Source organism: Prionailurus viverrinus, chromosome B4 (assembly GCF_022837055.1).
Source record: "Prionailurus viverrinus isolate Anna chromosome B4, UM_Priviv_1.0, whole genome shotgun sequence".
In the NCBI taxonomy this organism is placed as follows: Eukaryota; Metazoa; Chordata; class Mammalia; order Carnivora; family Felidae; genus Prionailurus; species Prionailurus viverrinus.
The window spans coordinates 7,283,760-7,296,404 of NC_062567.1; the positions used below are offsets into that span (position 1 = coordinate 7,283,760).

Here is a 12,645-nt window from a genome sequence, read left to right on the forward strand (position 1 = left end):
GAGATACGACTCTCCACATTCCGATTCCAGAAAAAACACTTGGGTTCTACCTCAGATTGAGACAGGTCCTCGCACAGGCCCGTGAAACGTTAGAATATGGCGATGCTGCAGATGAGTGCTGAACTGAGCCGCGCTTTATCTGACTCAGGCTAACGACAAGGGGCCTGTACTCGAGGTGTCCGTGAGCGCACTTGAGGCAGGATCGTGAAGCTGACGCTTGGGAGGCTGGTCTGGCCACAAAGCATCGTGTAGCCCAGCGTGCTGAGTCAAGAATCCTAGGAAAACAGACATGATTTTAACTTACTCTCATTGCCACTAGGCTCCTAATTACAGTGCCATCCTGTCCTCCAGAGAATGCATACTACGAAATAAACTTATATTAGAAACTTCCTTTTAATGAGGTCTCTCAGTACTTTAGAACCTAAATCCTTTTTAATTGGATTCAAGCTAGAACTACCTTCTACCACATTTAACCCCGGGATGCCTTCCTCGTGTGAAGTTATCTCTGTTCGTTGGGTCCCGGGAGAAGGAACAGTTCCTGCCGTCCCCACGGGGGCCCATCGCTGCCTCAAAACTCTGAGGAGGCCTGCCCGGCCAGTCACACCGGTTTTAGGGAGACTGCTCCCATGTGGCCTTCCAGTTGGCTTATCAGACTCAACCTAAAGTTATTTTTTTCTTACCTTTAGAGAAAAATTACGGTCCTCCTTCTAAGTCCAGAATTTGTCTTTTCAAAATGAAAACGTAACCAAATGTGCAGTTTGCCTCTTACCTTGCATCCCCAAGATCTAATGACATTCTCCCACAAAGGAGGCTGCTTGCTTGCTCCGCCCTGTCCGCCATGGCTCGTTGACAAGCACGTGCGCCGAGGCCTCTGGCCTTCCCTTGCCTAGCGTGGGAGCGGTTGCGAAACGGCTAAATGCGGTGATGGGCCTATCTGGGGGAAAGGTGACATTAAAATTCTTCAGATACCTTTGCAGCTGTTACACATTTGAAGTGGTCTAACACAAGTGGGTTTTTTTTCAGAGGCCCGGGGACAGGGAGAGAGAGCCGATTCCAGAAACTTTGCCCTTGATGTCTTTTCTGTCTCTGCAGTGCTCTTGCTGGGATTTACATAATAATGGTGAGGAAGCGTTGCAATGCACACAAAGCTGTGCACATTCCTCAGTTGTTTTCCCAAAAGGCTTAAAAATGCGGTAGATTTAATCTAGGTCAAAAAAAAAAAAAAGAACCCTCCATTTTCTTGGCAGAAGATTTAGAGAGTACTCCTAGGGGTACCAGGAGACGGATCCTCCAGGTGAGGTCCCCAGGACAGCAGGAGGCTGGGGGTGGCCTAGATCTTGTGGCCAATTAACAGAAAGTGGTCACGGCGGGTCAGGTGCAGGGTCTGAGGGCAGCGGGGCGGGGTTGTGCGGAGTGGGGTTGTGCGGAGTGGGTGACATACGTTCTCTGTCCTCGGGTTGAACGGCCGGCTCAAGTTTGTCGTAGAGCAGTAAACCTGCTGGGGACGTGAGTCACGCTGTAGAGCAGTAACCCTGCTGGGGACGTGAGTCACGCTTCTCGCTTCTCACTTCTCCCAGGAATGCAGAATCCCTGCCCCAGGCACCCGGCCATGCTTTGTCCCCGTTTTGTCCCTGAGGTTCCCAGGGGATTCCCTCGGGATTGCACCTGGCGATCCAAGCGGTGGGGTCCCCCCCCTCCCCGAGAGCAGAATGGCGGCGGTGGCCCCCTGCTTCCTAGGTAATGGCCAGGTGGTAAGCCTTTTTTTTTTTTTTTACATCAGGGCACCAGTTCGCTCAAACTCCGCAAAGAGAAGCTGATTGGATACGGTTCCGTTAAAAGTTGATTGCTACAGGATGTGGCGTTTGCGCTGGGTAGCGAGGAAAGTCCCGCTCTTAGATAGACGGGGGTGAAAAGTTGGTCTCGGGAGGCTGGCTGAAGTTTCAGACAGAAGGTTTAGGTTCTAAAAAGGTACTTCTGGCTCCGTGAAAGCGGGCTGCGGCAGTTCTGGGGGTCTCAGAGGAAGGCAGAGCCCGTCAGGTGGTTGACAGCACACCCTGATGATCAGCGTGGACACCGCAGAGTGCGGTCAGTCCCCAGTGACTGAGATGGTTATGCCTTTGCTCTTAGCCCCTTGTGGGTAGTCTGTTAACTACCTCTGGGGGTGACGGAGAGGCAAGTTACTAGCATTAACTGGTTGTAAAATTCCCTGAGGAGACGGTACCGAAGCCCATAGAAAGCTGTGCCCCCTTAACGTCCTCTGATTTTTTTCCCCCTTAGTTTTGAGTTTAAAGCAGAAAAGGAGGGGAGTGCGAAACAAAACTCGTGTCTTTTCTTGCAGGTCTTTCCCATAGCTACCTAATGTTTGCTTTGATGGCTGCTTTTTTTTTTTTTTAATTTTTTTCTTTAACGTTTATTCATTGCTGAGACACAGAGATGGAGCATGAGCGGGGGAGGGGCAGAGAGGGATACACAGAATCCGAAGCGGGCTCCAGGCTCCGAGCTGTCAGCACAGAGCCCGACGCGGGGCTCGAACTCACGGACCGTGAGATCATGACCTGAGCCGAAGTCAGACGCTTAACTGACAGAGCCACCCTGGCGCCCCATATTGCTGCTTTTTTTATTCCTTTACTTTATGTCTCTCATTCTGTCCTTGCAGCCAGCCTGGTTCAACACCCACGTCCAGAAGAGCTGCCATAAGGAATTCGCACACAGGAGCACGTAAACGTGCTCAGCGAGGGGGCTGGGTTTTCAAGGTAGCTGGTGAAATTAGAGCATTAATGGTTTGGTCCTATCTTGAGCTCCCCTAAAGCAAGCCAGATTTTGAGGTCTGAGAGGGAACAAACAGCTAGGACCTTGGAGGCCATGAGTTAACAATGTTGCATTTGACTGGGGACTTGTTTCTTGGTGGGTGGGCTTCCGGCTGAGGAAAGGGCTACATGCCTGCCTCTCCAGGGTACTGGTTCGCCTCCATTGTAATGGTTCGCGTCTGCTTCCGTTTGAAGAATGACATTCTGTCATTGTCTTTTTCCTCAAGATGCAAAATGTCAACCTTCCAGCCACAGGAAAATTACTTCTCTCTCTCTCTCTTTTTTTTTCTTTAAGGTCATTGCTAAGTTTTAAAAATTTTAATTCAGGGGATTTTTGATGGGGCTTTTTGAACCTTTAACTGCTTTGTAGAAACTGAAAGTCGGGGGTCTTGGCAAAGGTGAGGCCAGTGATTGAGAATCTAAACCTCCCGCATGTGGAACACTTACTTGAGCACAAAATGTACCACTTAGATCAACAACCTTTGGACTCTGAAAAAAAAGTATTAAATTCTCTCTATGGAAGCTAAAATTGATTGAAGAAAATAGATTACCCAGGGAATCAAGTATGGGGACTCTGTCCTCTTTTGACTTAAACTGGACCGTGTGCTACCGACTTGACCAGAAGCCAAGATCCCAATTGAGGGGACTTGTGTAAAGCGGGCACCTGTTTTGCTTACAAATGTGTGTACAAAAGAGAGCTTCATTCACAGAAAGGGGAAAAAAACATAGCGGGTTCACTAATTTAGCCTTTCAGGGCCTTCGGTCCCTTGATCTGTGGGCACCTCAGAATTCAAAGGCAGCCTTTAAAAGAGTTCTCAATTCACAACATGATGGCTTTGTCGATGTCCTGAATTCGAATATATCTTGAGCTAAATTTGTCTGCCAGAACTGTTAACTTTGTTTTTAAAAGAAATAAGTATAGTGTTCAGTCATCAGGTGATCATTCTCCAGTTGTCTTCAAGGGTTTATTTGCTTAGATTTAGAAAGATAAATTTCGTAAGTTTGATACGTTGAATGGCCTAGGAGGTGTGGACAACCCCTGCTCTTTACCCCACGGATGGAGTTCACGTGGGGAGACAGTTGTTCAGTGCACAACACCTTAAGCTCCACACATGAAATACTTTTATTTTATCAGCTTAGCCAGAGTTGTGGGAAATTACTTTTTTCCTTGCCTTCTTTCTTCCATCATGATGCTACTCTTCAGCAATAATAACTTAATATGAAAGAGTTATGTATTTCAGAAAATGTTCCACAATTTTCCATATTAAGATGTTACTAAAGAATAGCATCAAAAAAAGAATCAACAGTTAGGACTAGAACATTCCAGAAAGGCCCTTTCTCCCATTTATGAGAGTGCCTTTCAAGGAGCATTTTCCTCAGTCCAGGAGATTGGTGGCTCCAGGAGAGTCATGAGGGGCTTCTCAGAGGGCTGGCTCCCTGTGCCATGGTGAGTGTAAATTGTGGGCCTGGGGTCTGAGACTTCAACCCTAGGGTTGACAAGTGACTATTTCAATAATTGAAGACCATTCAAGTCACCGACCTCCCATCTTTAAGGCTGGGTTCTATAGTAAAAACTGCCTTATCATCCATACTTTAGACTAAAAGACAACGCTGCCTTTTTAAAATGGCATCTCTACAGCATTAACCCTTAGTCATTCCCCCTCATGTGGAAAGGTTCAGAAAACTCAGAGGAAATTTCTTTAGCGAGTATGTTGTCGATTTTCCTAAGGGCAGAACTGGTTTTAAAATCTGGTTTTGGGGGCACCTGAGTGGCTCAGTTGGTTAAGCATCCAACTTTAGCTCAGGTCATGATCTCACAGTTTGTGAGTTCGAGCCCCACATTGGGCTCTGTCTGACAGCTCAGAGCCTAGAGCCTGCTTCGGATTCTGTATCCCCCTCCCCCACTCACGTTTTCTCTCTCTCTCTCTCTCTCTCTCTCTCTCTCTCTCTCTCTCTCAAAAGTAAATAATTAAAAAAATTTTTTTAATCTGTTTTTTGGTATCATTCCCCAGGGCTGTGTCTACACTGCCCTCCACACTGAAGAATATAAATACAGTGCTGTTTCACTCAGGGCAAGCCATGATATAAAGTGGTTATGTCTACATAAGCAGTGCATTTTTTTTTTCCCTGTGAGTGTTATTACCAAGAGTTTCCAAGTAAAGATTTTCAAGAGAAACAGCTGTGGTTTGAAAAGATTTGTGATAATCCAGATGGTTTCTTTGAGGATAAATCTACTTGATCATTTAAAATTAAAGCCTTTCAGTAGAGTTGAGTGTCTTTATGATTTTAAATACACTACGTGTGTGTGTGTGTGTGTGTGTGTGTGTGTGTGTGTGTGTGTGTGTGTGTGTGTGTAGATACCATTGGCCTGTCTTGCTTGGGGCTTTATCTTTGGAAACAACAAAAACCTCCTCACAGTGTCTCAAATTATTCTGCAATTAAGCTGGCAATGTACCTGAGGGAACTCTGGGTGACAGCAGAAACTATTTGTGAAGAGTTATAGTCAGACAGCAACTACTCTGTCTGGAGTATATGCACTTAGCCTCTGTGGGAATTGCCTCCCGCACCTTCCGAGACAAGATGCCTAATCATATTGCACAATTATAATGCTGATTGCACATTGCTTCACACGTCGAACACATGCCATCAGATTGCTAGCCTTGTCAACTTGTGGGAATCGGGGCGGCCAAAGGCCCCTAGTTCGCCTGACTCACTCCTTCGGGGCCCAGTGTCCACTTGGGGCTCACTGACCACCCACAGAGGCTCACCATGAGGTTTGCGCGGGTCAGCCTTCATAGACGGCACTCGGCACCCCAAGATCTTTCTAGACCTTCTCGCCCATCAAAGCTAATCTTCTGTGGCCTTCCTGGCAGCTTTCCTGGATGTTCCAAAGTGAAGCAGCAGAGTGAATTCCTTGGGAGATGTGAGTGACCAGTGAGCTTTACTGCATTACCCTTCCCCAAGATGTGCACAGACTCCTCAGCATCTCTTCACGATCAGTAGAGGAGTCCTCACTGGTGGACATGTTAGGCTCTGTGTGAGCCTGGCACGCTGGTATTTGGCTCTGGAACCTCTTCCCAAGTTTTACCACCGAACCTATTGCAGCCGTGAATTTAAAAAGCCCTGGTGAGGAGCAATGGGGAGGTGTTAATAAATAGAGCCATGGAAGGTGGGTTATTATTTGGGGGGCGGGGGGCTCTTAAATCCAGAGCTCTTAACTGATACAATGAATTGTCAAAAAGAAAAAAAAAAACCCTGTTAACATGGGACAACCATAAATTAACCTGTGGGCAGAACATCATGTTTATCTTTTCAAAATTTCTGCTACGGGCAGAGACCCCTGAATGGGTGGATAAAGGTGGCGAGAGTTGTACAGTCTACGTGCGTGTGAGACTGTGTGAAATGGACAAGGAAGAAACGTGAGAAACAGCACAACTCAACGGCGTTGAGTAGAAACCGGAGGGCGGAGACGTGGCCAAAGCACCTGGCTCATCAAACTGCGCTAGTCTCTGCTAATCCCCCAGAGGCACCTGCCAGGTCACTTCCCATCTCTGAAATGGAACAGAACCGTCTTTGGTACCGCCACCGGTGGCAGGGAGAGAGGGGCATTCCAGAGTGATGCTGACCCCTGAGGGGTCATCTGCCCTGGTGCCTGCCACAGCCGCTGACCATTGAAGGGCATCTGTGGCCGTTGTCGGTGTTTAACTGCCCACCTTACAAGGGTGTTTGAAAAAGAAATGGGCTAAAGGGGGGAGGTCCATCCCCCGAATCGGATTGCTAAGCCATCTGGTGCTGCAGCTGACCTGAAAATGAATCCAGTAAATTTCAGACCTGAGTTACAGCTGGCATGGGGAAATCTAAGAGACAGGTGGTTCCCTTAACAGCTGTACATCCAGTTAGGGTAGGCAAGAAAGAAAATTCCAACTCTGTTGAACCTTCATGGATTTTCTGGGATCTTTAGTAGCCCCCGGCCCTTTTGCCATGATAATGACCACATCAGGGCAAATAATATATCTCTCCCTTCCTTGGTTGAAATAATCTGTGCAGGTCAATGCATCTGAGATTTCAAGTGGGCATGTCAAGTGGTGGATGGAGGAAAAAAGACTATGGTTGTTAGCCAGGAGGGTACTCCCAGAAATGAGAGTCTTTCAAGCACGTTTCTACTCTGGATTAATACAGACTAGTGTCTCTTGAGGGGAATAACCACACATTGCTGTATCTAAGGGGGCTACTTAAATTTGTAGTTCCACATACCATAAATTTTAAGATAACTGTAATCAAACACTGTTTTTATTCAGTGAATTAGTATGCATGCTGAATGAAGTGCAAGCAAAGAATAATTTTGACTTTAAAAAAAAAATGTGTTGTGAATGGAACACTTCGGCTATATGGCCACATTGTTTTGAGAAGGAGTTGAGGCAGACCTGGTTTTTATTCACTGATTGAGAGGTAACGAAACTAACTAAGGTACAGAGGAAGTAAGATGTTTCTGTCTAAGTCACTCAGGAACCCAAATGTGTGAAACCAAAAGTAGAATCTTGGGGTGATATTCCCAATCCTAACGTCTTCCCCCAGAACCCCCACGATTGTGCAGATTGTTCATTGCATGCGGGTGCCCAGCTGAGACCACAGGTAGAGGCAGAAATTCAGCCCGGACCCCGCTCACCAAGCCTTGGGCCATGGCAAGGGGCTGTGCCCATCTGGAGATGGGACACCTTTTCCCAAGGTGCCAAGTCTGTTAGTGGAGTCTGAGGGGCCTGCGCTGTTGGGTTGGGGTCGGGAAGCAGATCACCACGTTAGCCAGGATGTTCTTCTGTGCGTTACAACGAGAAGCATAGCTTATCTTGGCGTAATCTCTAAAAACTCCTGTCTAAACGGATATAGAGTCAGGGAGGCGAGAGCTATGCACAATTTGAAGGGGGTCTGTTGAGGTGACCCTGATTTTACCGTAGCAGTTGTACTGGCAGAGTGGGCCCTGGGTGAGACTGGAAAGTGTTTGAGATCTGGGGTATCTTCCCATCTCCCCTTTTGGACATGAGGCTCCTTTCCCCATTCCTTTTCCCTCTGCCTCCCGATGCCGCATCACTCTGACATCAGCTTCAGACTTGCCCTTTGTACACACACAGTGACACCCACACCCACACACACCTTGTGCTCACTAAGAATGTCGTTCAAAAGGAAAGCGCTTTAACCAAATTCATACTAACCTGTAAATAGCTGGGAGCGATTAGATGTTTCCATCCCCAAGGGCAGCATTTTAATACTTACGGAGGAAACGAACTGCACCTTCCTGGTGGATGGCAGGCAGTGAGAAGGCGTAGGGATTCTGTTGCAGGGTTAAAGGCAGGAGAGCTTTCTTTATTCCCAAGACCGTCGCGCATTGGTCTGAGCTCTTCCCGTTGGCCCCACACATGGGGTTCACTCACTTGGATCATCGTGCTTCTCACTGCTTTCATCTTACTGGCTTCAGCTGTCTGTGTTCGGGGCCCCTGCCCTTCCACGGTCCCCGTGGGCCAGAATGAACTCCGTTCTCAGCTCTGAGCCTGGCCACGCTGGCCTGTGTTCCTCGGCTTCTGAATTGCCTTCTTTCCTGGCGAGCCTTACAGCCTCACACCTTCCACTCCACCCCTCAGCCTTTTTCCTAAGTGTCCCACTCCCAAAACCTGTCTGCTTGAGAGCATCAGACTCTGCCTCTGTTTTGAAGCTCTGGTGACCAAGGCTGAAGTCAGGGGCCTCCCCCATTGCCCCTTCTCCGGCAGCCAACGTTGTAAGCCCGTGAGACGGGGAGAGGGAGAGAGGGAGGCGTTACCGAGGTTCTCTTAGGAGCTTTCAGAAAGCAGAGGTTATGTCTCTCTGCGCTTTTCTTACTCTAGCAAGCCCAGTGAAGCATAGTTGGTATTTTTTTTTTCTTCTTAGGTGTTTATAGTGGGTTGCTGGAAGCTGGGATTTGACTTCCCTGTTTAAAGTTACTCCTGGGTCCAGGGCGCCTGGGTGGCTCAGTCGGTTAAGCATCTGACTTCGACTCAGTTCACGGTCTCACCATTCATGAGTTTGAACCCCGCATCGGGCTCTGTGCTGACAGCTCAGAGCCTGGAGCCTGCTTCGGATTCTGTGTGTCTCTCTCTCTCTGCCCCTTCCCCCCTGCCCTGAAAAATAAACATTGAAAAAAAATTACAAAAAAAAAGTTTACTCCTAGATCCTAAGCACATCCTATAGCTCATCTTGGGTTCACTTTATGCCACTGAAGCCAAAGCCACTCATTAATTTGAAAAAGTTTTGTTAAAAAACAAAAAATCTGCCATCAGGCCACATAACTCTGGTCAAAGAAGTCAGAATAGCTGAAGCGAAAAGCACACTAAAAATAAAAATGGTCAGTCTGTCCATCTGTGATTTTAATTTTTTTAATGTTTATTTTTGAGAGACAGAGTGTGAGCAGGGGAGGGGCAGAGAGAGAGAGAGAGAGAAAGACACAGTATCTGAAGAGGCTCCAGGCTCTGAGCTGTCCGCACAGAGCCTGACGCGGGGCTCGGACTCACAAGCTGTGAGATCATGACCTCAGCCGAAGTCGGGCACTTAACCAACTGAGCCACCCAGGCGCCCCTGTCTGTGATTCTTTCAAGAAACTGCATAATGTTCACTTTCTTCCATTGTGCCAATGAATGCCTACATTTTAGGAGTTCCTAATCCTTGGATGCATGTGGTCTGAGTGCCAGGAAGCTGTGATTGTTTTCTGCTTTCTCTAGAAGGTGAGGTTTTGTATATTTAATCTCAGTAGACTGAAACAAAATCAAATCTGCAACAAGTTTCCAAATTTCTTTTCCGAACGAGGAGGAAGCATCGTAGATGTATTTAGGAAGGCTGAAGGAATGGAACTGCACTTTATTTTCCCCTACGTTTTTGAGTGAGTTTTCAAATTTGTATTTAAATTCTAGCTAACATAAAGTGCAATATTGGTTTCAGGAGTGGAATTCAGAGATTCATCCCTTACATACAACATGCAGTGCTCTCACAACAGGTGCCCTCCTTAATGCCCATCCCCCACCCACCTCCCCCCCCCCCCATCAGCCCTCAGTTTGTTCTTTTAAAGAGTCTGTAGTTAAGAGTCTCTTATGGTTTGTTTCCTCCTCTCTCTCTTTTATCCCCCTCCCATACATCCATCTGTTTGGCTCCTTAAATTCCACATGAGTGAAATCATATGGTGTTTGTCTTTCTCTGATTTATTTTGCTTAGCCTAATACACTCTAGCTCCGTCCACGTCATTGCAAATGGCAAGATCTCATTCTTTTTGATGGCTGAGTAATTTTCCGTTGTATGCCACGTCTTCTTCATCCCTTCATCAGTCGATTTACCATTTAGGCTCTTGCTATAGCTTGACTATTGTTGACAATGCTGTTGTAAACATCAGGGTGCATGTGCCCCTTCAAAGCTGTATTTTTGTATCTTTGGGGTAAGTACCTAGTCGTGCAGTTGCCAGATCATAGGGTAGTTCTGTTTTTAACTTTTTGAGGAACCTCCTTACTGTTTTCCAGATGGGCTGCACCAGTCTGCATTTCCACCAACAGTGCAACAGAGTGCCCCTTCCTCTGCATCCTTGCTGACACCTGTTGTTTCTTGTGTTGTTAATTGTACCCCTTCTGACAGGTGTGAGGTGGTATCTCATTGTGGTTTTGATTTGCGTTTCCCTGATGAGGAGTGATGTTCAGCATCTTTTCCTGTGTCTGTGAGCCATCTGGATGTCTTCTTTCGAAAATGTCCATTCATGTCTTCTGTCCATTTTGAATGAGGCTTTATTTTGAAAAACCAGAATGCCAATTTATGATTCTGAACTTCTGCTGGCTTATGATGCCAACCCCCTGCTCTCAGCTGTGCCATGTTTTCCAGCTCTTTGCCATACCCCCCTCGGTCCCCAAAACAGAACCGAGGTTCGATGCCTCAGTTACGCATTTCTTTCATGCTCCTTGCTCTGCTTGGTGTACGAGCACCTCTCAAAGCCCGCCCCAGCTCTGTGACTCCATGCTTCAGGACCCTTCAGTGCAGTCAGGCTGAAATATTTACAGTCTTCATGAGTGCGTCTCCCCACTTTTTTTTTCCTCCGTCCAGCTTACAAAGACCGCTCAGAGGCAGCATCTTTTTTCTTTCAATTTTTATTTTTATTTTTTTAACATAATTTATTGACAAACTGGTTTCCATACAACACCCAGTGCTCATCCCAACGAGTGCCTTCCTCGATGCGCATCACCCACTTTCCTCTCTCCCCCATCCCCCATCCACCCTCAGTCCATTCTCCGTATCCAAGAGTCTCTTACGGTTTGCCTCCCTCCCTCTCTGTAACTTTTTTTTTCCTCTTCCCTCCCCCCTCCACCTGTGAGTGAGAACATATGGTATCTGTCTTTCTCTGACTTATTTCACTCAGCATAATACCTTCCAGTTCCATCCAAAATCTTTTTAAAGATTTTGTCCACTCCCTTTTCCTGAGCCTAATTGTGCTAAGAAACTGTATGCTAATGAACAGATCGTTAACTGGTTTCTTTATCCGATTTAAGCAGCTACCTTAACCAGTATCTTTAGCTACAGGTTGGAGGTCAGCCATCCTTCAGAGGACAGAAGTGATGGTCTAAGGCTTCCACACCGTTTTCTTTGGTAGAGAACGTTGGTTAGGAAGAGGGGTTTTGCTGGCCTCTCCGGGGTGGGGGGCGGGGGGGGGCATTCAGCCTGGACTCCCATCAGCTCTTGGAAATAAGGAATCAGAAGGTTGCCCGTTGCTGTGCTATAGCCGTATCTAATAATACACGGGACAGTGTGTCCAAACAGATGTTTGGAGACGTGACCACCCGTCCTGTAACTAAATTTCCAAACTGGTTAAAATAGTCTTTGATTTTGGCCGACAAAAACTAAGTATCTCTCATATGGACCTTTGCATTATGATACCATGGTGTAGATAAGGAATAAAGCACTCTTTCAGCTTTGAAGAACCTTATAATCCAGTGGTCTAAAGTATTGGGTTTAAGAGAGTGTTTCAAAAGTGTGACGTTCTAGAATATCCCTTCAGGAAATTATAGTTGCTGTAAGTTTCTGCCTTTGTCACTGTGATTAAACACTTCTCCGTCTGTACTCGCTACACACGCCCCATTAACACGTCAGCCACCACTTCTGCCCTCATTCCTGAAGAGCTGTGTTCCAGGTAGTTGGTGCATAGAGTTATGAATTGGTCTCCAACGTGGGTAAAGCTCATAAATGTGGTTTGGGTGAAAGGCATTGGTAAATGCTTTAGATGTTACTACTGTTCTCATGCACTTGATTATTTTTAAATTGTGCATCCTTTTAAGTAGATTATTTGTTCGCCGTAGTCTCCATTATATCTAAGCAAAGCACTCACAGAAATTTCTAAAACCTTTTCATTTCTCTCTGTAGGTTGTTGTTTCGTAACATTTTATACAAGAAAAGCTGCACTTGAGGCCCAGAATGCACTGCACAATATTAAAACTTTACCTGGGGTGAGTCGGTTTACTTTTGTACCAAAATCACTTTATTGCTTGAAAATGGTCCTTTCAACTGAAGGTTCTAGTGGCAAAAATGACTTTGGTCTTTTGAGGAGTGTGTGCTAACCCTTCTGTTCCCCTGCAGTAGCCAAAGCAGCTGGCCGACCCATAAAGGAGCATTGGCATTAATGCTGATGGAAAGAGTTCTCAAATAGTATGTCCCCTGGTTAGAAAATCAGAGTGACCCCACTGCGCAGCAGCGGCCGCCAAAGAGTGTTGGGTGGGCTGAGATTTTAAAAGGGGGGAAAAAGAAAACCCGATACACACGACAGAAGCAGATGGAAAAGGAAAAGCTTTTA

At 46.6% G+C, this 12,645-nt stretch overlaps 1 protein-coding gene across 12 annotated transcripts in view; it reads left to right on the forward strand.

Moving 5' to 3' along the window:
- Positions 1–12,645, forward strand: part of CELF2 (CUGBP Elav-like family member 2) — a 527,290-nt gene that overhangs the window by 397,442 nt on the left and 117,203 nt on the right. For all 12 annotated transcript variants that reach the window (XR_007153807.1, XM_047865599.1, XM_047865602.1 and 9 more), the window contains one exon: positions 12,219–12,301. Coding sequence is in view for 11 of the 12 variants with exons in the window: in XM_047865599.1 (XP_047721555.1) it covers positions 12,219–12,301 (83 nt within the window). In the remaining variant the exon portion in view is untranslated. The remainder of the gene's footprint in view (positions 1–12,218; positions 12,302–12,645) is intronic.